Source organism: Heloderma suspectum, chromosome 2 (assembly GCF_057233095.1).
Source record: "Heloderma suspectum isolate Gila_16-S chromosome 2, 16-S_ref, whole genome shotgun sequence".
Lineage (NCBI taxonomy): Eukaryota > Metazoa > Chordata > Lepidosauria > Squamata > Helodermatidae > Heloderma > Heloderma suspectum.
Window position 1 is genome coordinate 338,629,408 of NC_139459.1, and position 23,461 is coordinate 338,652,868.

A 23,461-nucleotide genomic window follows, 5' to 3' on the forward strand; every position below is an offset into this window, starting at 1 on the left:
ATGGACCCCCTCCCTCAGTGAATCTATTCTTTCCACTGCCATTGTCACCAGCTGCTATCGCTCCTCCTCCTCTTTCTCATCACTGCTACCACTTGCTTGCTTGACAGGCGGGGAGCTAGTGAGCAGGGAGGCCGTGGCATCTAATGCTCCTCCTCACCATTGCTACTGTCTGGGCCAGAGCAAGAGAGGGGTGAACAAGCCGGTTGGAAATGGTGAAGAAGAGGAGCAACTCCAGGGGGCTGTAATCAGTAGGCCCGTCAGAAGTGTAAACCCTTGGCAGTTGTCTACCCTTGACGCCAGCCCTGCCCACAAGCATGGAATGCCTGCCGATACCTGCATTACAGGATATTTTGCTACAGAGAAAGGAATGATAAAGAGAGCCTGACCCAGAAACTGAAAGTAGGTGGACGGATCTGCACTGTGGATTAACGCTCTTTCCCTCCTCACCGATGATGTCAAGCCCACGCTGGTTCCTAAATTCTAGGGCTTGCAAAGGCTAGCAGGCAGGGATTCAGCTTGCAAGGGAAGGAACAATAAGAGTACCAGCCCAACCAGCAACGGAGCCTCTTCCATGTCAGTGGGGCTACAGCAAATGGTGTCAAACCATTTCTGGTTTAGGCTTGACATTAGGTCCAAGGAACAATGAGATGTGGCTTGCTGCTACTGCTGCTGTTTTGGCATTTGTTTGTTTGTTTGTTTGATTTATTTATTTATTTATTAGCCACCCATCTGGCTGGCTACCCAGCCACTCTAGGCGGGGTACAATACTAATAACAAACTTACATAATCAACTGAACAAAAAACAAAGAAACCCAACGCTGCTCTAAAAAACCCTAACCCACCCCAAATGCCTGCCTGAACAGCCAGGTTTTTAAAGCCTGGCGGAAGCTCATCAAATGCCTTGCTCCTGGGACCTGGCAAAGCTGGTTCTGACAAGACCACCATTTGTGCGGTAACAAACAACAATAGGGTGTCAGAAGCACAGTCTTGTGCCTAGCACTATGTCCTGTGCAGAAAGGCAATCCATTTCCATGCTCCAAGCACCAGGAGTAACAGTAAGTTGCCTCATGCCAGATCAGACTAGCTGCCTGACAGCAATTTGCCAGGTCTCAGGCAGAGGATTTTTCCCATCATCTGCAACTTAGACCTTTCTTAACTGGGGAAGCTAGGGACTGAACCTGGCACTTTCTGCATGCAAAATAGGAAGCTCTATCACTGAGCTATGGCCTGGCCCAAATAAAGCTTTACACCTTACTTATATAAATGTTTTGCAACTCTTTTCAGTTAGTTTTGGATCAGGATCTTCCCAGTTTGCACCTTCTGGACTGAATACGAACTCAAACATAATCTGCAGCCCAAATCCATACATTTCCAAGCTTGCAATGTGATTTGTGCCCCCCCAATTCATTCGAAAGCATGTGTACATTTGAAAAATGCACATTAAAAATGTGTACTTTTGAAAAATGCACACAAACATGCTTTAATCAATGGGAGAATGCATACATTCCAAAAAATGCACACAACTAATGCATACATTTGGAAAAATACACACGAAAATATGCATGAATTTTCATGCAGAAAGATAAAACCTCCCAAAATTGCAATGTGATACTGTCATGAGATGGAAGGCGCTTCGAAGTCCTACGCACATCCCTACTTTGGTCTTCTCAAACTCTTCCACCTTAATCATCACTTCTGTATTTTCTGGTCATTTGCACTTAAGACACCATGTTTCAAGCTTCGTTTTCAAGCTTCTCTTCTGCTATCACTTAAAGCACCCTTCCCTCACCTGGTCCCCCCCAGATGTCATGAAACACAACTCTCATAATCCTCAACCGTGGACCATGCTGGCTGGGGCTCATGGGGGTTGTTGCCCAAAACACCTGGAGGGCGCCATGTTGGGGCTTAAAGCTAAGAGCTCTAACTATGCATAACTTTATGTACACAACTTAAAAAAAAAGTGGGGGCACCAATCTAGATTGGGACAACAGCATGTGGTGAGGGAAGGTTTAACCCTTCCCTCACCTGCCATGTTCCTGACCCCCACCCCCCAGTGCAGGAAATAGCAATAGTAAAAAAAAATCCCCTTGGCACGAATGGAAGTGGGAGGGGGGTTGCTATCACTATTTTCCATCAGAGGGGGACAGGATTGTTTTCAGGATTGCCTCCACACAGTAGTCCCAATCCAGATCCCCTTCTCACCCATGCTTGATTTAATATTTTATTAAACCCTGATATTGTTTTAAGTGATCTGTTTAAAGTAACGTGTAGTTAGGTCCTTGGAGATATTCTCTTCACCCTTTCCCACCCAGATCTCCCACATCCCAGCAAATATATATATGGAGGGTACCTCTGGTTATACGCAGCTTTGACATAGCTGCAAAACAAAATGTTACATCTGCTGCCCTTCTCCCTTAAATGCAACGTACAGCCCAGTTATCATGGAAATTGTACCGCAGACAGCATACTGCAAAGTTCTTGAAACATGATGCATAGAGGATACATAGGGGACAAAGAACAATACAATAAGATGCAAAATGTTATGCAATTTCATAGAGCTTAGGATCATGCTGGATTGGGGGGGGGAATTGGAGCTGTAGTCCAAAACATATGGCAGGTGCTACATTGCCTCAAGCAAACTGACAACGCACCCTTGAGACCTCTGCTCTGTTGCAAGGGGGAGGGTGCGTAGTGGGATGCATTCTCAGAGTTCACCCTGGTTGATCAGAACTTACAGAGATATTCATTTACCTGGTAAGGTATCCCAGAATTCAACGTTATACCAGGAAATCAGTAAGTATAGACCTGGGGTGCAGAACCTCTTTCAGCCCAGGGGCTGGATTCCATTTCAGTGAAGCTCTTTGGGGCAGCGTTCCGGAGTGGGGGGGAGGCAGAACCTAGGGCCAAAATGCCAAAGCTTTAGGAGAGGCATTTCAACCTTTTAGAATGGAGAGAAAAACTGTGCAAAAGCTGGGAAATGACCAAATAATTGGCAGTTGGGGGAAAGGGGGTTGGGCTAGGGAAAGGGGTGTGGCTGTCTGGGGAACCCCAGGGGGTGAAATCCATGTGGGCTGGATTTGGCCCCTGGTCCTCAGGTTCTGCACCCCTGCATTAGACAATTAGACAGTGTAGTCTAGTGGTTAGAGTGCTTGGGAGATCCAGCTTCTAGTCCTCACTCGGCTATGAAGCTCATTGGGAGATTTTGGGCCAGTCACTGACTCCCAGCCTAACCTACCTCACAGGGTTGTTGTGAGGATAAAATGGAGAGGAGGAAGCGGATCATGTAAACTGCCTTGGGTTCCTTACAAGAGAAAAAAGGCAGGATATAAATGTAATTAATTAATGAACATGAACAAATAAATAAATACCATGACAGGGGTAGCCAGATGGCTGTCCAGAAATTCACCATCTACCCCTGCATAAAGAGCTTCCTCTTTCAGGGCATGGAAAATAGGTTTCTCCAGGCTTGTTCGGTGCTTCTCCTTAACTACAGTGACCTTAAAGGAAGAGAAGCCCCTCTGGGTCCAGAGGTGGTTCAGTTACAGAGAATGACTACATTCTTTTGACAAGGGAATTCCCGCATTACTGTGATAAGCAGAGCTCTGTATTTGGCTGGAGTCTTCTGCTGCAGTGGCATAGTCAACAGCTCCTTCAATGTCTCTACTTTGCTGTCAGGATGGCATGGTCACCAGAGAGCCTATGTGAAATATTACCCCAGATCGTCACCTTACTTAGATCCGTGAGTTCTTAGGCTTGGACATTTTTCTTCTTATTTATTAATTTGAGTATTTTTATCCCGTTCTTCAGACAAAACAGGGTCCCAGAGCGGCTTACAAATAATCAGTAAAAGAAGACAATCCCTGCCCGCAGGCTTACAAACTAAAAATACATGACACACAAGGAAAAAGGAATAGGAAGGGAAGAGGGAAAATTAAATCTCTCAGTACAGCCTGCTGTCATGGCTGCTAGAGATGACAGCTGAGGGAGCAGGCACCTTCATGGAGGTGGGCTTCAGGGCAGGTGGAATGGCCTTATTCCCCTCTCATCTCCCGCAGCGCAGCCTGGATGGCTGCTGGTGGTGACAGCTGAGGGAGGAGGCGCCTTCATGAGGGAGGCCTTTCAAGCAGAGCTGGTGGACGGCCCCGCTTCCCCCTCAGCTCAGCCTGCTGGAATCCTCCAGTGCTGGCCTTAGACAATACGACATCTGACGTGAAGAGACAAAAATGACATCCCATCCACCACAGAAAGATGGAGGTTGGCAGTGCTGGAATTACAGGAGGGCCCCTGGCCCCCATGCCCTTTGTGATGCCCCTCCCTTTATCTACCATTTTATAAGAGTAAAATGGAGGGGGTGTCATTTAGCTAAATTTGAGACAGCTGTATGCTACCTCCTGGATCAGAAACAGCCTGCCTGTGATTACTGGTGGCTGCAGAACACAAGTGGGTGGAGGCCTGTTGCTCATGTCCTGCTTGTGAGCTTCCTGTAGGCATCTGCTTGGCCACTTCGGGAAACAGGATGCCGTCTTTGGCTTGAACCAGCACAGCTCTTAAAACTGACGGGAAGTCAGGAGTGGGGCTTGTGGATTTTATTAAGAACTTCCTACTTCCCCACCCCCGTAATTCCAGTACAGTGTTGGAGGCTAGAAAACGGCATCCTCTCTGGAATCCACTGCATGAAGGAAGTTGTTCCCTGTTCAGGTTGGTCCTCTCTTCCTCCCAGCCTGTCTGGCCCTCTGGTGCTGTCCAACCTCAGCAGAACTTTCCTTACTTCCTCTCCTCTCCTCATTCCTTATCCGTAGTATTCAGCTGGGTGCTTGCTCCCTGCGGTCATCCATCCCCCCCCCCCCCCCCCGGATACACACACAACTTCTGAGGAGAAATCTACGCTACAAATTTAAACAGGTTTGAAGATAGCCTCATTTGCAGGCCATGTTGCTGTTTTTGTTGAGGGGGGGCTTTATATGTCAGTAATGAGGGTCAAACTACACTTTATGTTCAGCAGACTTTTTTAAAAAGCATGCTTAGTGCTGGCTACTTTCTTTCTTTTTTAGAAAAAGCTGTTGTGTGGGACCCTGGTCTGGATCAGGCTGGTGGTGATGGTGGTTGTGGTGAGATTTAACCCTGTCCTCCCTGTGCCAGTTTCTGCCAAAAACTGCAGAGGGTTGGTAGGAAACACGCTGGAGCAACACATGGTCTCAATCCTGATCGGGGCTCTGCAAGGGTGTATTTTCTAGTGGGGAAAAGTTGTCCACACTAAGCCCGCCCTCCTGGTGGTACTGTTCAGAATATACCATGCCTTTGTAGGGAAAACAGTAATTGTGGGGGAGATTTTAGGCAGAAAACCAGAGTGCAAGTTAAAAAAAACCTTCTCTCCACACACCACATTCCCGATCTGACTGGGGCTTCACGCAGCTGCTTTTTACTGGAAAAAGGAAAACACCCTGCACGAAGTGTGTTTTTTAAAATCTTGCTTAATGTCGCATGTAGTTTGACCTAGGAAGACATGCATCGTTAAGGATCCCCTGTCACCCAAATCTTAATTAGAAACACACACGCAAAACAATGTTTGCAGAACTCTCAGAGAGCTGAGCCAATGATTTTCCAGTGGAAGCGACCTAGCTGAACTTTTGTCTAGTGTCTGGTGTTTCTGGCTGTCCCCTATATGTTGAAAATAGATTCAAAAAGCTAGCTCCAGAATTCATTGGGGAGGTAGTTTCCAGAGCAAACCTGAGCAGAAGGGCTGGCTTGCAAAGCAGAGAGTTAGAGCAAGCGAGCTCAGAATTAGCATTATGCAAAAAAAAAATGCAATGAGAGATAGGCCGCAGCTAGAAACCAGCCAAGCTAAAACTGCCTCTGGATATACATACATACATACATACATATAAAAGAAAAGTCACTGACAGACATATAAGTGGTAAGCTGAATGGAGCACTGCGGGAACTGGCACAGAAAATATGCACAGCTACAATCAGATTTTAATGGCAAGCCCTTCCTTGCTCTGAATGGGCAAGGGTGAAGGGCTTGGATAAACCAGTCATTAAGAGGACTGTATCCCACACACTGCCTTTACATCTGAACTATGCAGCTGAAACTACACAATGCGGAGCCAAACAACTCTGAGGATTTGTGGTTCCCTCTCCCTCAGAGGCCTTTTTCCCCTTTTTCTCTGCCCTGTTATTTATTTTGATATTAAATTCCATTTACAATGGCATTCACCCCCACCTACTCTTAGTCCTCCTTCCCTTCCTTACCCCCACTCCCCAGACTTCAGCATCTTGCACATTTAAGTTATTGGCAAAAATGAGGAGTTGGTTCTTCTAGTAAGGAAGGTCCAAGCGTCGGCAGCACTCGCTGCTGGTCGGCAGCACTCACTGCTGTTAATAGGGTGTTCAAATTACCTAGCAATTTGTCATTTTTCAAAGTGAGTGGAGGAAACTGGGGGCGAATTCATGCAGACAGATTGGGAGGTTTTTGATATTTTTTTTAATGCATTTGTTTTAAACTGGAGTGACTTTGGAAGCTGTTGCTGCTACTAACACAGTGCATGAGGCCTGGAAATATGAAAAGGGTTACCTGGTTGTACATGAGTCAAATCTAGGCTGAGCTGCACCTTTCCAGCTTGTCTGCATCTTTCTTTTATGAGCAAAGGTTCAGCACAAAACTAGAAACTGTTCACACAACTGCTCGACATTATGCATTAATTCAAAGTGAGTGGAGAGGGGGGGAAAGAGACAAACCAGGTTGAAATAAGCCCAGGAAAAGTTTGTCTGATTGCTTCTAGAAACCTCTGGGGAAAGAGGGCATTGTGGAAGCTGGCTATTTGGCACCCTTTACAGGGACGCCATTCAGGATAAGCTTCCCATGCTCCTTCCTGCAGGGGCCAATTTGCAAGACCCTCCTCACAATACATTCTGTGCTCCATCACATTGGCAAACTCAGAGGCATTCTTCTTGGTTGCCCTCCAGACAGGGTTGGCCCAATATTTTTTTTATTGTGATTGTTTTTGCTGTCCCAAACAAATTAAAATGTTGCCACTCTCCCTCCCCTTTTGTGTCTTATAACAAGAGAACATGCAATATCAGGAACTGACTGAGATGCCATTTCCCCCTTTTCTAAATATCTCTCACTTCTTCCCTTCCCTTCACAATTATGTCTATGCCTCTGGTGGCCAATGGAGATCACAAGGCTCTTGGTCTTGTTCCACGCAATAAGGCTTGCCAACTTTTCTGCTGGCCCCTGTAGCCAGGCCTTGAACACCTGTTTGATCTGCAGCAATTAGCAGGCGATCACATTTCTCTTGCTGTCTCTGCCCTTCACCAGCTTCTGGTGATTTTAACATAGCTGCTGTTTGAATCACAACAGCAGGTCAGGTGTGTGTGTGGCCCCTGAAGCCAGGCCTTGAACACCTGTTTGATCTGCAGCAATTAGCAGGCGATCACATTTCTCTTGCTGTCTCTGCCCTTCACCAGCTTCTGGTGATTTTAACATAGCTGCTGTTTGAATCACAACAGCAGGTCAGGTGTGTGTGTGTGAGAGAGAGAGAGAGAGAGGGAGAGAGAGAGAGAACACACATGCGCATGCACATACAAGTCCGTGCATGTTTCTGGCCAGTTGACAACCCTACCTGGATTGGAGGGGATACCATCTATACCAGGGGTGAGCTGACTTAGGGCTTGTCAGTTCTGCTTTGTTTTTTCTAGAACCCCAAGATCCACCAACAAGAGCCCAGTGCAAAAGTATCCACTTAGCATGAAAGAACTGGCCACCTCTGAGCACATTCTGAATTTAGGAATTTGTTTTCAGTACCGAACAGCACTCACAGTCCACTTGCACAAAGGTCCACTCCTAGTTACCCTAAGCTTTCTTCATTTCAACAGCCCAACTTCTGGTGGGGGACGGGACCATCATTTTGTTGCCATTATTGTGGAAACAACTGGGAGGCAGTGGCTCTTGCCAACCTACTGAAAATCACCCAGAGATCTACCAGTAGATCCCCACCCACACTCTCTCTCTCTCTCTGTCTCTCACACACACACACACACACACACACACACGAGTCTATAGGACAAGCTGTTAAACAGCCTGTGTGTGCCTCTCCCAAACAGCAAGCAGTACCTCCTTCTAAAAGACATTGTGAGGTACTATGGAAGGAGGGGTCTTCAGTATGACTCCCTAACAAGCGTGCTTAGTTAGGAGTGTAGCTACTTTCTGTTTAGCTCCTCATCCTTGCACTCCTCCTGACCCTGGCTTGCTATGAATCAGCCTTCCCCAACCTGGTGCCCTCCACATATTTTGGACTCCAATTCCAAGCAGCCCCAGTCAATGGTCAGGAGCACTGGGACTTGTAGTCCACAACTCCTGGAGGGCACCAGGTTGGGGAAGGCAGCTATAAATGCTCCCAAGTCACCTTCCACTTCTTGCTTAAGGGCAGAACTAGTCTGTCTGGTGGAGCCCTAGGCCTGGCAAGCTGGCTGTCTACCAAAGAGCTGCACAGTGGCGGGATAGGTGGTGGGGGAGGGAGACCTTTGAGTCAGAAGTGGCAGAAAGGGAGGGGGCTTGGCTCTCTTCCCCTGCCTGTTCCCCCAGCTAATTCCTACCACCACTGCCCCAGAGCTCCTGATTAATGACTGTCACACTGCAGGGGGAGGGATTGTTGGGGGAAAGTGGTGGTTACCGGGGAAAATATTTGGGAACCTGCCTGTTGCTTCTGCACTTCAATTTGCGCCCCCTCACACCATTTTGCAAATGTTTGGCAAGGCCCAAGTTCCCAGACCTTCTCCACCAATGTCTAGTCCTCCCATGAGTAACAGATTAACTCTGTACTTGTCACTTTTGATGTCTGCTACTGCCAACTCTCCCTGATGTGACCCAGTCTTCCTGCCCAATTACTTCCTTGTTCCTGTCTGGGTGGTTCCTTCACCCCGGTTCTTCTGGCCTTCCAGCAGCCACTGAGATATTTGCCTAAGGAACATAGAAATCTGCCTTATACCAGGTAGATTTCTGTTTGTCTATCTAACCCAGTGCTGTCTACCCCAGGGCCAGCCCTATCAATGGCAGAGTGAGGCAACTGCCTCAAGCAGCACATGCTGAGAGGCAGTATTGGCAACACTTCCTCAGTCCCCCCGTCCATTCCTTTATCTTGGAGGACAACCCTGTGTATGCCACACCACCTCTCCTGCACCCCCTCAATTAGCCTGCTGTCCTTGGGTGTAACACAGGGCCCTGTCCTGTTGCCAGTGTTAAAGTAAGATTCCACTGCCAGTTCAGTCGACCTCTAAGTGGAATGGAGGGATAGGCGCCATATTGTCCTTTACCTGAGGCTGCAAAAAGTCTTGGGAAGGCCCTGGTCTAATCTGAGTCTCAGGCAGAGATCTTGCACATCATCTGCTACCTGATCTTTTTAACTAGAGATGCCTGGAAATGAATTGGAGACCATCTGAATTTAGAGTAGAGAAGCAATAGAGAGTGCGGGGAAGGGAGGGATGGTTAACTATTTTCTCACCAGCTGTTTCCCTGCTCCAACTTGTCCTGCCCCAGAGGCTTCCTACTCAAAGATGCATTTGCCCTCCTAGATGAATTTGTGTATTCAGCACCTCTGTGAACTTGAAATATTCTAAGAAATTATATTGCATTTTCCATTTTATACTGTCCATTTCGTAACAGATGAATGAATGAAAGATTATTTTTTCTTCACATAATGCATAATTAACTTATGGAACTCAGTGCCAAAAGATGTGGTGATGGCCGCTGGCTTATACAGCTCTTGAAGAGAATTAAACAAAATCACAGAGGATAGGTCTATCAGCAGATCTTAGCCATGATGGCCAAGGGCAGCGGTGTAGTGCTGGCAGGTCGCACCAGGTCTTCACTCCTGTACTTTTATTAGACCTGGCTCTCAGCCGAGTCCTAGCCTGCTCCTGCTGCGGGGGCAGACACAGTGGGGGGAGGAGGGAGCAGAGGAAGGGAGTGCGGGTGACTGGCGGCTGCCTCTTGCCTACCACACAGAGGCGGCCTACCACACAGAGCCGGCCAGACAAAGCGGGTGAGAGAGGGAGATCTGTAGCCCCAAGGTCAGCTGCTCCCTTCCTCAGCAGGGGAGGAGGGAGAAAAGAGGCATGAGGGACCAAAGCCACCTTCCCTGTCCTTGGCCCCCCCTATTCTCCTCCTCACCTTCAGCTTCTCCGCCTTCTACCCCCTGAGCAGCCGCCACACCTCACATTTCGACCATCCCCAACCAACCCCTCAGCTTCCTGCCCCTTTTCCCACCCTGCTGCCCATTCCTGCTCCATGCCTGCACACCTGGCAGGCTGCATGAGGTTTGCTGCCACTCTCTTCTCCTCCGCTGCCCTTGTTGTCCTGCAGCACCGGCCACCTGTTCAGGGCTGCTGCTGCTGGCCACAGCAGCAGCAGGAGCAGGCAGGGGCCGCTGCCGCCATTGTCTGTTGCTCATGTTTATGCTGGGGTTTGCTGTGTGTGGGAGAGGGATTCTAGTGGGCTTGATGTGCAGATGTTAGCAGGGGATCACGTTTTATCACCATGCTGTGAAAAGTTTTCACCTGCTGTTTGTTTGCCCAGGTTTGCCCATAGAAGAGGGATAGAAAAGGAACAAAAAATACTCCGGGTGAATGACTGGCTATGAAGGTGGTGCTTACGAGAGAGATTTGGATTCTGGGACCATGGGCTATGCTTCCTGGAAGATGGGCTGTTGGCAAGGGACGGGTTGCACCTCACAAAGGCTGGGAAGAATGTGTTTGGCCACAGTATTTGTGGAAGAATGTGTTTGGCCACAAAATTTGATGAACTTCATCAGGAGGGCTTTAAACTGAATCGTACGGGGAAGGGAGATGTAAAGTTGGGGGTAACAACGGACGTAGGTTCATGCACTGCAACAGAGAGAACAGCTCTGATAGCGCCCAATAATAGTCTTCAGACACATGTAGGAAGAAAGCCAGACTATGAAGCACACGGTCTTCGATGTCTATATACTAATGCCCAGAGTATGGGAAACAAACAGAACGAACTTGAACTCTTAATACAAGAGGGAAATTGTGACTTGATAGGTATAACTGAGACTTGGTGGGATGACTCTCATGACTGGAATACAGCAATTGAAGGATATAACTTGTTCAAAAGGAACAGGAGGAACAGAAAGGGAGGTGGGGTTGCACTGTATGTGAAAAATACATATCTCTGCACAGAAATACAGGAGGATGAGCTTGGTAGCCTCATCGAGAGCATCTGGATCAAAATAAATGGAGCAAAGAATAAAAGGAACCTGATGGTCGGAGTCTACTACCGGCCACCCAATCAAGGAGAAGACGAGGATGAAACTTTTGAAAAGCAAATAGCCAATGTTTTAAGGAAGCATGATGTAGTAGTAATGGGGGACTTCAATTTCCCCGATATTTGTTGGGAGACAAATTCTGCAAAACATGGCCCCTCCAGGAAATTCCTGACTTGTGTGGCGGATAACTTCCTCCTACAGAAAGTAGAGGAAGGAACTAGAGGATCGGCTATCCTTGACTTGATCCTAACCAACAGAGATGACTTAGTGGATAAAGTAGGAGTTACGGGAACTCTGGGGGAAAGCAACCATGTTGTACTTGAGTTCTTGGTTCTAAGGGAAGCAAAAGCTGAGTGTAGTCAAACGCGTACCCTGGATTTTAGGAAAGCTGATTTTCATAAACTCAGAACAATGATCAGTAAGGTCCCATGGCAAGCGACGCTAACGAGAAAAGGAGTCCAAGACGAGTGGGAGCTTTTAAAAAAGGAAATTCTCAAGGCACAATTACAAACAATTCCAACAAGAAGAAAAGGTGGAAGACAACAGAAGAAGCCAATGTGGCTTCACAAAAAGCTTAGAGATGACCTGAAAACAAAAAAGGACACATATAGGAAGTGGAAAGAAGGCCAAGTAACAAAGGAAGAGTACAGGCAGGTAGCACAGAATTGCAGGGATGGTGTCAGGAAGGCTAAAGCTGAGAATGAGCTGAGGTTAGCGAGGGATGCTAAAAACAACAAAAAGGCTTTCTTCAGCTACGTGCATAGTAAAAGGCAAAGGAAAGAAATGGTTGTTCAGCTATTAAATAAGGATGGCAAAACAATAACAGATGACAAAGAAAAGGCGGAGGTGCTCAATTCCTACTTTGGCTCAGTCTTCTCCCAAAAGAGGGTCTATGACCCCCCTGGCAAAGGCGAAGTACAGGCTGAAGGGGCAGGATTGCAGCTTGAGATCGATAGGCATATGGTCAAGGAACACCTAATTACTTTGAATGAGTTCAAATCTCCAGGGCCAGGTGAACTGCATCCTAGAGTAATAAAGGAACTGGCAGAAGAACTCTCAGAACCGCTGTCTATTCTCTTTGAGAAATCATGGAGGATGGGTAAAGTGCCAGATGACTGGAGGAGGGCTAATGTCCCTATTTTGAAAAAGGGTAAAAAGGAGGAACCTGGGAACAGACCAGTCAGCCTGACATCAATCCCTGGGAAAATTCTGGAGCAGATGATAAAGCAATCCATCTGTAAGCACCTTGACAACAATGCAGTGATTACTCGAAGCCAACATGGATTTGTCAAGAACAAGTCCTGCCAGACGAATCTGATCTCATTTTTTGATCAAGTAACCTCCCTTGTGGACCGTGGGAATGCTGTAGACATCATATACCTCGACTTCAGCAAAGCTTTCGACAAAGTGCCCCATGATATCCTGATGAGCAAACTAGCTCAAAGTGGGCTAGATGAGACAACCATCTGGTGGATCCACAGTTGGCTATAGAATCGGACTCAAAGAGTGCTTATCAATGGGACCTTCTCCAACTGGGGAGAGGTAACGAGTGGGGTACCGCAGGGCTCAGTCCTGGGCCCAGTGCTCTTCAACATTTTTATTAATGACTTGGAGGAGGAGGTGCAGGGAATGCTGATCAAATTTGCAGATGACACAAAATTGGGCGGGATAGTTAATACTTTGGAAGACAGAAACAAAATTCAAAGTGATCTGGATAGACTGGAGCGCTGGGCAGAACAGAATGACATTTCATAGGGATAAATGCCAAGTTCTGCACCTAGGAAAAAGAAACCAAATGCACAGTTACAAGATGGGGGATATGTGGCTCAACAACACTACTAGCAAGAAGGATCTTGGAATTGTTATCAATCACAAGCTGAATATGAGCCAACCATGTGATGTGGCTGCAAAAAAGGCAAATGCTCTTTTGGGCTGCATTCATAGAAGCATAGCTTCCAAATCCCAGGAAGTACTAGTTCCCCTCTACTCAGCACTGGTTAGGCCTCATCTGGACTACTGTGTCCAGTTCTGGGCACCACACTTTAAGAAGGATGCAGACAAACTGGAGAGGGTTCAGAGGAGGGCAACAAAGATGATCAGGGGACTGGAAACAAAGCCCTATGAAGAGAGACTGAAAGAACTGGGCATGTTTAGCCTGGAGAAGAGATGACTGAGTGGAGATATGATAGCGCTCTTCAAGTACTTGAAAGGTTGTCACAGAGAGGAAGGCCAGGATCTCTTCTTGATCATCCCAGAGTGCAGGACACGGAACAATGGGCTCAAGTTACAGGCAGCCAGATTCCGGCTGAACATCAGGAAAAACTTCCTGACTGTTAGAGCAGTATGACAATGGAACCAATGACCTAGGGAGGTAGTGGGCTCTCCCACACTGGTGGTGTTCAAGACGAGGCTGGACAGCTATCTGTCAGGGATGCTCTGACTTGGATTCCTGCACTGAGCAGGGGGTTGGACTCAATGGCCTTGTAGGCCCCTTCCAACCCTACTATTCTATGATTCTATGATTCCAAGTTTGTCCATCAAGGTGCAGGTGGGGGCCTGGGCTTGGATCCAACCCCTCTGGTTGACAGTAGGATCCTAGGCTTGTTTACTCAGAAGTAAGTCCCAATGTGTTCAATGGAGTTTATGTTGGAGGGACTAGGGCCGTGCGTCACTTAACTTGAACTTGAAGGGTTAACATGTACCTGAGTAAGGTTGGAGGGGATCTCCCAGAGGTGTTCTGCCTTTTCTTTGTCTCCTCCCTCTACTTTCCTATCTTCTTTCTTCTTCCTCCTGCAAGTGATGCTGACCATGGGGCTGACCTCAGCCAATTTACTTTGAGATGTAAGTTCGTTATATCTCTAGTAAAAGTCTGTTCCTAACCTACCACTCAAGTGTGTTTTGTCTATATCCATGGCTACTGACAGGGGCCTGATTCAGGGAGAGTTTACTCCCCTAGTGAGTGTAGTTATGCTTGTAGCCTGGTAGGGCAATCCTACTTGTCTATTCAGAAGTAAGTACCATTATGTTCAGTGGGATTTACTCCCAAATAAGCGCGTATATGATTAAAGCCTTAAAGGAGTTGTGGGTCTCCGCAGACCAAGTTTCATTTATTTTAATGGGCCATTGCATCACACTTGGTTGCAATGGCTCTTCATAATAATAAATAATAAATATACAATGATTATATTATTATTACGACTACATGTTTCTTGAATTAAAAAGGACTAACCAAAGCAAGAAAATTCCAGAAAAACATCTATTACTGCTTCATTGACTACGCTAAAGCCTTTGATTGTGTGGATCACAACAAACTGTGGCAAATTCTTAAAGAGATGGGAGTACCAGACCACCTTACCTGTCTCCTGAGAAACCTGTACGAGGGTCAAGAAGCAACAGTAAGAACCGGACATGGAACAACCGACTGGTTCCAAATTGGGAAAGGAATATGACAAGGCTGTATATTGTCGCCCTGCTTATTTAATTTATATGCAGAGTACATCAAGAGAAACGCCGGGTTGGATGAATCACAGGTCGGGATTAAGATTGCCGGGAGAATTATCAACAACCTCAGATACGCAGACGATACCACCCTAGTGGCAGAAAGCAAAGAGGATCTAAAGAGCCTCTTGTTGAGGGTGAAAGTGGAGAGTGCAAAAGCTGGTTTGAAACTCAGCATTAAAAAAACTAAGATCATGGCATCTGGCCCCATCACTTCCTGGCATACAGAAGGGGAAGAAATGGAAGCAGTGACAGATTTTACTTCCTTGGGCTCCAAGATCACCACAGACGGTGACTGTAGCCATGAAATTAAAAGACGCTTGCTTCTTGGGAGGAAAGCTATGGCAAAGCTAGACAGCATAGTAAGAAGCAGAGACATCACCTTGCTGACAAAGGTCCGTATAATCAAAGCTATGGTTTTCCCAGTAGCAACGTATGGCTGTGAGAGCTGGACTATAAGGAAGGCTGAGCGCCGAAGAATGGATGCTTTCGAACTGTGGTGCTGGAGAAGACTCTTATGAGTCCCCTGGACTGCAAGGAGGTCAAATCAGTCAATCCTAAAGGAAATCAACCCTGACTGCTCATTGGAAGGTCAGATGCTGAAGCTCAAATATTTTGGCCACCTAATGCAAAGAGAAAACTCCCTGGAAAAGACTCTGATGCTGGGAAAGATTGAAGGCAAAAGGAGAAGGGGATGGCAGAGGATGAGATGGCTAGATAGCATCACCAATGCAATGAATATGAACTTGAGCACACTCCAGGAGAGAGCGGAGGACAGGAAGTCCTGGCATGCTATGTTTGCCTCATCACATGGAGAGCCACACAGCCAGAAGAAGAGGCTGCGGAGCTCTCACAAGAGCTCACCCAAATGTCACGACCTGGGTGAACTTTCACAAGACCCCTGCAGCCACTTTGTCCAGCCATCTGGCTCTCCACCTGACAAGGAAGACAGAAGACGGCTGCTCTAGAGAGCCCTGCTGGCTGCCCTAGAGAGCCCTGCTGGCTGCTCTCTCTCCCTGCAGCAAATGCCACACTGGGAGAGCGGCTGGTGAGGCTCTCTAGAGCACCCACTGGAGATAGTGGAGTAGTGGTGGTAGCGGGCCTTCTAGGGGAGGCAGAGGGAGCAGCGCAATTTGCCGCTCCTCCCTCTTCATTTCCTGATGCAGGCACCTCACCCTGCTTCATGGGAGGGCTGGCCCTGCTGAGGGCCCACACCCTAGATTGAGCCCACTAACAAGAGCCCCCTGGACTTGCTCCTCCTCTTTACCATTGTAACCTGAATGTTGATCTAATTCTTGCTCTAGCCTAGACAATGGTGGTGGTGAGAAGGAGGAGCAGTGGATGCCATCGCCTACTTACTCTCTGCATGTCAAACAAGCAAGAGGTACCAGTGATGAGAAAGAGGATGAGGAGCAACAGCTCATGACAATGGTGATGAGAAGGTGGGAGGCCCATTGATGGTGACTTGCCAAAAAGCACTCAAAAATCTGGAGCCAGCACTGCATCAGGCATGCTTGCATCCCGCACTTGTATCAAAGCAATTGTGGCTGTGTCAACCTGAGCCGGCTACCTGGGACCCAGCTTCCACTGGGATCGAACTCAGGTCATGGGGAGAGTTTCAGTTGCAATACTGCCGCCTACCACTCTGCGCCACACGAGGCTCTTAAAAATACAGGATAGCACAAAATAAAAATACAGGATAGCACAAAATAAAAACCCAGGATATGTAGGACTGATAGCATGATGGCAGCAACACTGATGGCACATTAAGTAAGCTGTGATCCTAGGAACAATGACTCGGATATCATTTGTACTGAACTCATTCTAAGAATATGCATTTCACAGCATCTGTGAGTGGCTGTCAAGATCACAACGAACTGCCCCAGTACAATGACTGCAACCAAGAATAGTTTGGCAGCTTTTCTACTTCCTTGACCACTGCCTCTATGACTTGTCAGATGTTGTTCTAACAGGAAAACGTTAAAATATTAATTATATCATACTTCATAGAATTCTAAACAACAATTTACAATTCTGAATTTATAGCCTGAGTGTGAAGGACAACAGCGCATGCAGAGATTTGTCTGCCTATAATACTCATTATATAATGCCATTAAAAAAGGTAAAGGTAAAGATGTCCCCAACCAGTCGTGTCCGACTCTAGGGTGCGGTGCTCATCCCCGTTTCTAAGCCGAAGAGCCAGCACTGTCCGAAGACGCTTCCATGGTCATGTGGCCGGCATGACTGAACACCGAGGTGCACGGAACGCTGTTACCTTTCCCGCCGAGGCGGTACCTATTTATCTACTTGCGATTTCTTGCTTTCGAACTGCTAGGTTGGCAGAAGCTGGGACTGAAGACGGGAGCTCACTCCGTCACGCAGCACTCGGGTCTCGAACTGCTGTCCTGCCAACTTTCCAGTCTGCAGTTCAGCGTCTTAACCACTAAGCCACCGCGGCCCCTTTAATAATGCCATTAATTATTTACAAATTCATGGAGGATAAGGCTATCAATGGCTAGCAGTCATGATGGCTATGTACTGCCTCTAGTATCATAGGCACCATCCTCTGTATACCATTTGCTAGGAAACATGAGTGGGAGGTTGCTATTGCACTCATGTCCTATTTGTGGGTTTCCCCCAGGCAGTTGGTTGGCCACTGCGTAACCAGAATGCTGGACTAGATAGACCTTGGGTCTGATTCAGCACGGCCTTTCTTATGTTCTTATGATGATATATATTTCTAGTCTTAGTACTACAACTACTATTATTATACCACAACACTTTTTTAAAGAGGCAAAAAGGTGTCAAGATGAGGCCAAATCTACTCAAGTTAACCAAAAGGACTTCCATTAGTAAATAACCCCTTCCATCTGTGGCTGAGAACTGAATCGCATTTCCTTTCTGTCATGAGAAAGATGTCTACGGAATGAGAAGAGTCCCCCCCATGTATAAACTATTCTGGTAAAATACAACACCTTACCCATTTAGTATCTCTTCCTCTGTGACTTACAAGGAAACAACAGTCAAAACCAGTCAACTGCCTGGACCAGGGATGGCCAGATTGGTGACCTACATGCTGAATAAATGGTCCCAGGGCAGTATGAAGGCACCTGATGCAGCCACCTTGCTAAAGCTACGCTGGGTTGGTCAGGCCCTGGATGGGAGACTACCTGGGAACCCCATGGATTCCATCTTGAGTTGGATGATGGAAGAAAAGTGGAATATAAATGTACTAAATAAACAAATTGGCCAACCTGATTTTTAGACTAAAAGTCCAGATTCACAGATGCGTGCTGTGAACATCCACTTACCGCTGACAGCTGGACGCAGATAGAGCTGACATCATATTCTATATAAGCCACCTCTTCACCGTTCTCCGATTTCCCATCCTTTGTGTAGCAAAGGTCCCTGGTCTGAGTGGCGAGGCGGTCCACCTCGTCCATTGTATAAGTACAGAGTGCAGATTTCTCTCTCAGCTTCCCTGAAGAAGCCTGCCAGGCAGAGAAGGCAGCAAAAAGGACACCTCCTTGGGCTGTGCCAATGTCTCCTTCTCCGCTCAGCTGTGCAACGTAGGCAGCCTGCAGGAGGCTGTAAGTCTTCTCTTTGCTCCTGCAGACCAAGGGTAGCTCCACATAGGAGTAATAGTGCGAGTCATCCAGGCAGATCCTAGAAATGTAGGTCTTGTACTCACGGGACTGCGACTTGATATCACGTCGGTAGAATAAGAAATAAACGCTGGAGCCGTGAGTGAAAGATTTGATAAAATGGTGGTTATATTCCGAGAGTCGGCCCACAGCCAGCTTTGCCGTTTCCTCATATGAGAAGATGGAATGAAGGTCTGGTCCTGCCACCTCTCCTGGGTGAGCCCGGAGATTGCGAGTTGTAATGGGAGGAATGCTGCCTCCTACTCCGCGACTGGTGTACCCTCGGCCCACAAACAGAACTGGCACGTTATCTTTGGAATATCCTACTAGCCCCACAGTGGAAATATTTGGGTCATTTGCTGCCACATATTGCGTGTCTCCCGGTGTCCGGGGTTGGAAAAGGACATGGTTAATGAAGCCAAGGCTCCTCTTCTCACAGATCCCCTGCCACACACTGCCGCATACTATGAGCTCCTTCTCCAGCGAGTTGACGAGCAAGAGCTTGTTGTAGTTGTCCGTTTCCTGGGCCTGGGGACACTCCTGCTTGGTGACGGGAGGAAGGCAGTCCTTGCTGTCCAAGGAAGGCCCCGTGGAAACAGCCTCCTCCATCACCAGGTTCGATGTCAGCTGGAAAAGGAAGTTTGTGGCCCCAAGATAGAGTCTCCCAGAGTCAGGATCCATAATCAAATGAAGAAATTTGGTGGTGTTGTGCGAAAAGGTGGCATACTGTAGTCCCTGTGGAATGACTGCCCCCAGGAAACACAGAGCAAAGAGAAGGAATGCCCTCAAAGGCATCATATTCATTCTGCAAAAGGGAACAGACAGAACATGTGGTTAATTTCTCTGCCGATTGAAAAGACTAGCTATCATCATCTCTCTCTTCTCTTGTACTTATAAATCAAGAAATTTTACATTATATAAAGAGGACCTCATAGCATCGAAAAGGTCTTACAAATGGTAATAGCGAAATTATATGTTGTATTCTTATATAGACAATAAAAAGAGATCACATTCTTTGAGAAGTTTCTATCTGACATCTCCTTGGATGTGATCTGCCTTGAGCTCCTTGGAAGGAAGGCAGGATATAAGTGCAATAAATAACATCTCTCAGGTGGCTATATTCAGTCAATCTGATGGCTACTCTGACTATACTGCATGCCCTAGAAAAGTATTCTTTCAATGCTGGGCTGTATGTGTTCCATGCAAATGCTATTTTTGCTGCAATTATCAAGTTCTAAAACAGATCATAAAGTTCACAGCCGCACCACGTCTTTCAAATATCTGAGTAATATAACCAACAGATTTAAGTGGGAGAAAGCAATAATCAAACCAATTACAGTAATAATTCTCTCCTCCCACAAAAGAAGTCATAATCAACATTGTTCCACCAGCCCTTCTCAATTCATAAACCAAGTGTGTGTCCAATAATAAGTCCAGCATGGAGTCATAGAAACCTGTATCAAGAGCTGCAGCAAATTCGCATGCCATTAACTTGGTTTGCATATCTTCTATTGAAATTACAGCTGTTGGATGTATTTCACTTATTCTACAAATGCTGTGTAATCTCCTTCACGCTAATGAGAACCTTCATTCTGCACTAAGGGAATTCAAATTCTGTACTGGGGGACAACGTTGACAGACCCTGAATTATGGAAACTGCCTTAGACCATGGGTCCATCTAGCCCAGTAACGTTGACACTGAGCAATGGCTCTCCAGGGTTTCAGGCAGGGATCTTTCCAGCCCTACCTGGAGATGCCAGGGATTGAGACTGGGACCTTCTGCATGCAAAGCAGCTGCTCCGCCACTGAGCCACAGCTCACCTCGCAGGCATTTTCATAATTCTCCATTTGCTTTGGTTGGCATGTGGAAGGAAAAGGAGCTCCTCACTCCAGAACCATTAGAAAAACTTAATCATCCTCCCTCCAGTCCCTAAAATTTAACTGCACATTACCTGCACCTCTTCACAGGAGCAGCAGCAGATGAACCCTGCTGGATCAGACCAGTTCAGAATCTGCTTCCCACACTAGACAACCAGATGCCTCCAGGAAGCACAAAGGCAGGGCAGGCCAACAACAGGCCTCCCCAACTGTTGCTCCCCAGCAAACAGCATTCGGAGCAATGTGAACAGGGGAGGCTCCGTATGTAATGGCTGCTGATAGACCTACCCTCCATGAGTTTTTCTCGCCCCCATTTAAAGCCAGCTAACCCAGCAGCTATACCTGTACAGGTACTAGAGCTAGAGTGACACATGCCCTAGACATGCATGTCTGGTCATGGTGACATATGCCTTAGTTACATCCCGTTTGGATTACTGCAATGCGCTTTACGTGGGGCTGCCTATGAAGAGTGTTCGGAAACTGCAGTTGATCCAAAAAGCTGCTGCCAGACTGTTGACTGGGGCTGGCTATAGGGAGCATACAACTCCCTTGTTAAACAGCTTCACTAGCTTCCAGTCTGTTTCCGGGCACAATTCAAAGTGCTGGCTTTGACCTATAAAGCCCTATACGGCTCCAGTCCAGGTTATCTGAAAGACCACATCCTCCCTTATGAACCTGCCTGTGTCCTGAGATCCTCTGGAGAGGCCCTTCTCTCAGTCCCACCTCTGTCACAGGCATGTTTGGTGGGAACCCAAGAGAGGGCCTTCTCAGTGGCTGCCCCACAGCTGTGGAATGCCCTTCCCAGGGAGGCTAGGATGGCTCCCTCCTTGATGCGTTTCCGGAGGCAGGCTAAAACATTCTTGTTCCAGCAGGCCTTTGGGACATAGTTGGAACCTGGAGGCAAGCTGCTAAAATGCTGTTTTAAAGTGTTTAATGTTTTTAACATAATTTTAATTGTATTGTTGTTTAATTATATTTTAACTTTTGTATGTTTTCATATGTTTTAATTGTATATGTTTTAATTTTTGTAAGCTGCCTTGTGTCCCAGTACTGGGAAAAAGGCAGGGTATAATAACAACAATAATAACAATAGACTGAAAGCTGAAATTTCCAGAGAGCTGAATTCTGTGCTAATTTCCAGATGCCACGCTTGTGCAAAATGCATGCCACCTTGGCAATATGATCTTCATGGCCTTTCCTACCTGGAGATGTGAAGGCCTGGGGGGGAAAAAACAGAAAAAAATTGAAAAAACTGTTTTTTTCCATTTTTTCTTGAGGACCATTCTTGTTTTTTCCTAAAAGATTGGAAAAATTGAACAGCTTTGGATTATGAAATATTTTCTTTTAGAATTTACGACAAAGTATATATTGTTGCCCAGCCTTTACTCCCCCAACATGATTTCTAAAACTATGTAATAAAACACTTTTATAGAAAGACTAGAGATGTAAAGTGTCTGGAAATAATGAAGCCATGGGTAAAATTATTTTTTAATCCTCTTTAAGATGCCCAGCATAGTTAGTTCTTTCATTCCTTATTAAAATTATTGATCCAAAGTATATTTTAGTGACAGACGTTTATGCTCATTTCCCAACATATGAGTAGAGTCACCATTGTGCATTCTTGACAGTAAACGTGCATTCTTGATAGCTTGGGTTTTGTTTTATAGAGTCCTGTGTTTGAGATGGCTAGATAGCATCACCGATGCAATGAATATGGACTTGAGCACGCTCCGGGAGAGAGCACAGGACAGGAAGGCCTGGCGTGCTATGGTCCATGGGGTCATGAAGAGTCGGACACGACTGAACGACTGAACAACAACAACAACAAGGTGTCATTTAATGTAGTTCTAATCTATTCAGACAAATTCACATTTACTAACTGAGTTTAGTTTTACAAGTTTGAAAATATAATGATAATGTTATGAGCAAACTAAATCATACATAACTTCAGGAACAGAAAGGCTGCTTTATGTTCCTAAAGCAGCCCTCCCCAACCTGGTGCTCTCCAGATGTTTTGGACTGCAGTGCCCAGCATTCCTGACCATTGGCCATGCTGCCTGAGGCTGATAGGAGCTGAAGTCCAAAATATCTGGAATGCACCAGGTTTGCAAAGACTGTCTTAAAGCAACAAAGTGACTTTAGAACTGTAAAGAGCATTAAAAAAATAAGTATTACTTCTTTTTCCATTTTTCCCAAAATTTCTGTTTTTTTCCAAGCCCCCCAGGAAAAAACTGTTTTTTTCCATGACCTCAAAATTTCCAGAAATTTTACATCTCTATCCCTACCATAAGCCAGAGTAAGGCGGTCGCCTCAGGCAGTGGATCCTTGAGGGGCTGCAGTGAGGTCGGAGAACAGAGCCACATGCCCTACACAGCCTATCCTGCACCCTCTGGGCTAGAATGTATTGTGGAGGATACAGTCCCATCACCAGTGTGGAAGCAAGATTCAACTGCCACTCTGGCAGGCTTCTGTATGTGGAACCAGAAGCACCATTTTGTTCTTCTCCTCAGGCAGCAAAATGTCTTGGGCCGGCCCTGATTCCTTTTTACAGATGTTTAAACTGCACCTGCAAAGCTTTACATACACATATCTGGGAGTACGTCCCATTGAATTGGACTTACTTCTGAGTAAACATACATAAAATTGCGCTGTGAATCTGAGCCCAATGCAGAGTGGACAGATTTTTACGTTCTTCTGTTTAATCCCTTCTTTGCAGTGTAAGCAGCTCACAAAATCAATACAAAATAATTCAATTATCATGATAATTAAGAACAAATTACACCAGAACATAAAAGACAAAACAGCACTAATCAACCGAATATACATAAGGCACAATTTAATTTATATAAATTATTAAAGTTGCTTCAGTGCAGGTCAACAGGATGGATTTGGCCTGGTGCCTAAATAATTTTTATTATTATTTATTTATTTGTGGCATTTATATACCGCTGAATATAAGGAAATCTCTCAGTGGTTCACAATGTTAACAATAATGACAGTGACGGTGCTCCTGAGTGCCCCGTTGGCAGCTCTTCCATTGTGGTATTTGCCGCAGCTGAGAGTGGGGCTGCCCAGTCTCTCTGGCACAGCTGCCCATTCATTGGCACTAGCAGGTGCTCTAGAAAGCCCCATTGGTCTCACTCTCCTGCCAGGGCTG

The 23,461-nt window shown here is 46.4% G+C and overlaps 1 protein-coding gene across 1 annotated transcript in view; it reads right to left on the reverse strand.

Moving 5' to 3' along the window:
• Window positions 1-23,461, reverse strand: part of PLXNB1 (plexin B1) — a 184,922-nt gene that overhangs the window by 86,544 nt on the left and 74,917 nt on the right. Inside the window, exon 4 of the mRNA XM_084840675.1 lies at window positions 18,094-19,231. Coding sequence (XP_084696801.1) covers window positions 18,094-19,230 — 1,137 coding nt within the window. The 5' untranslated portion in view covers window position 19,231. The remainder of the gene's footprint in view (window positions 1-18,093; window positions 19,232-23,461) is intronic.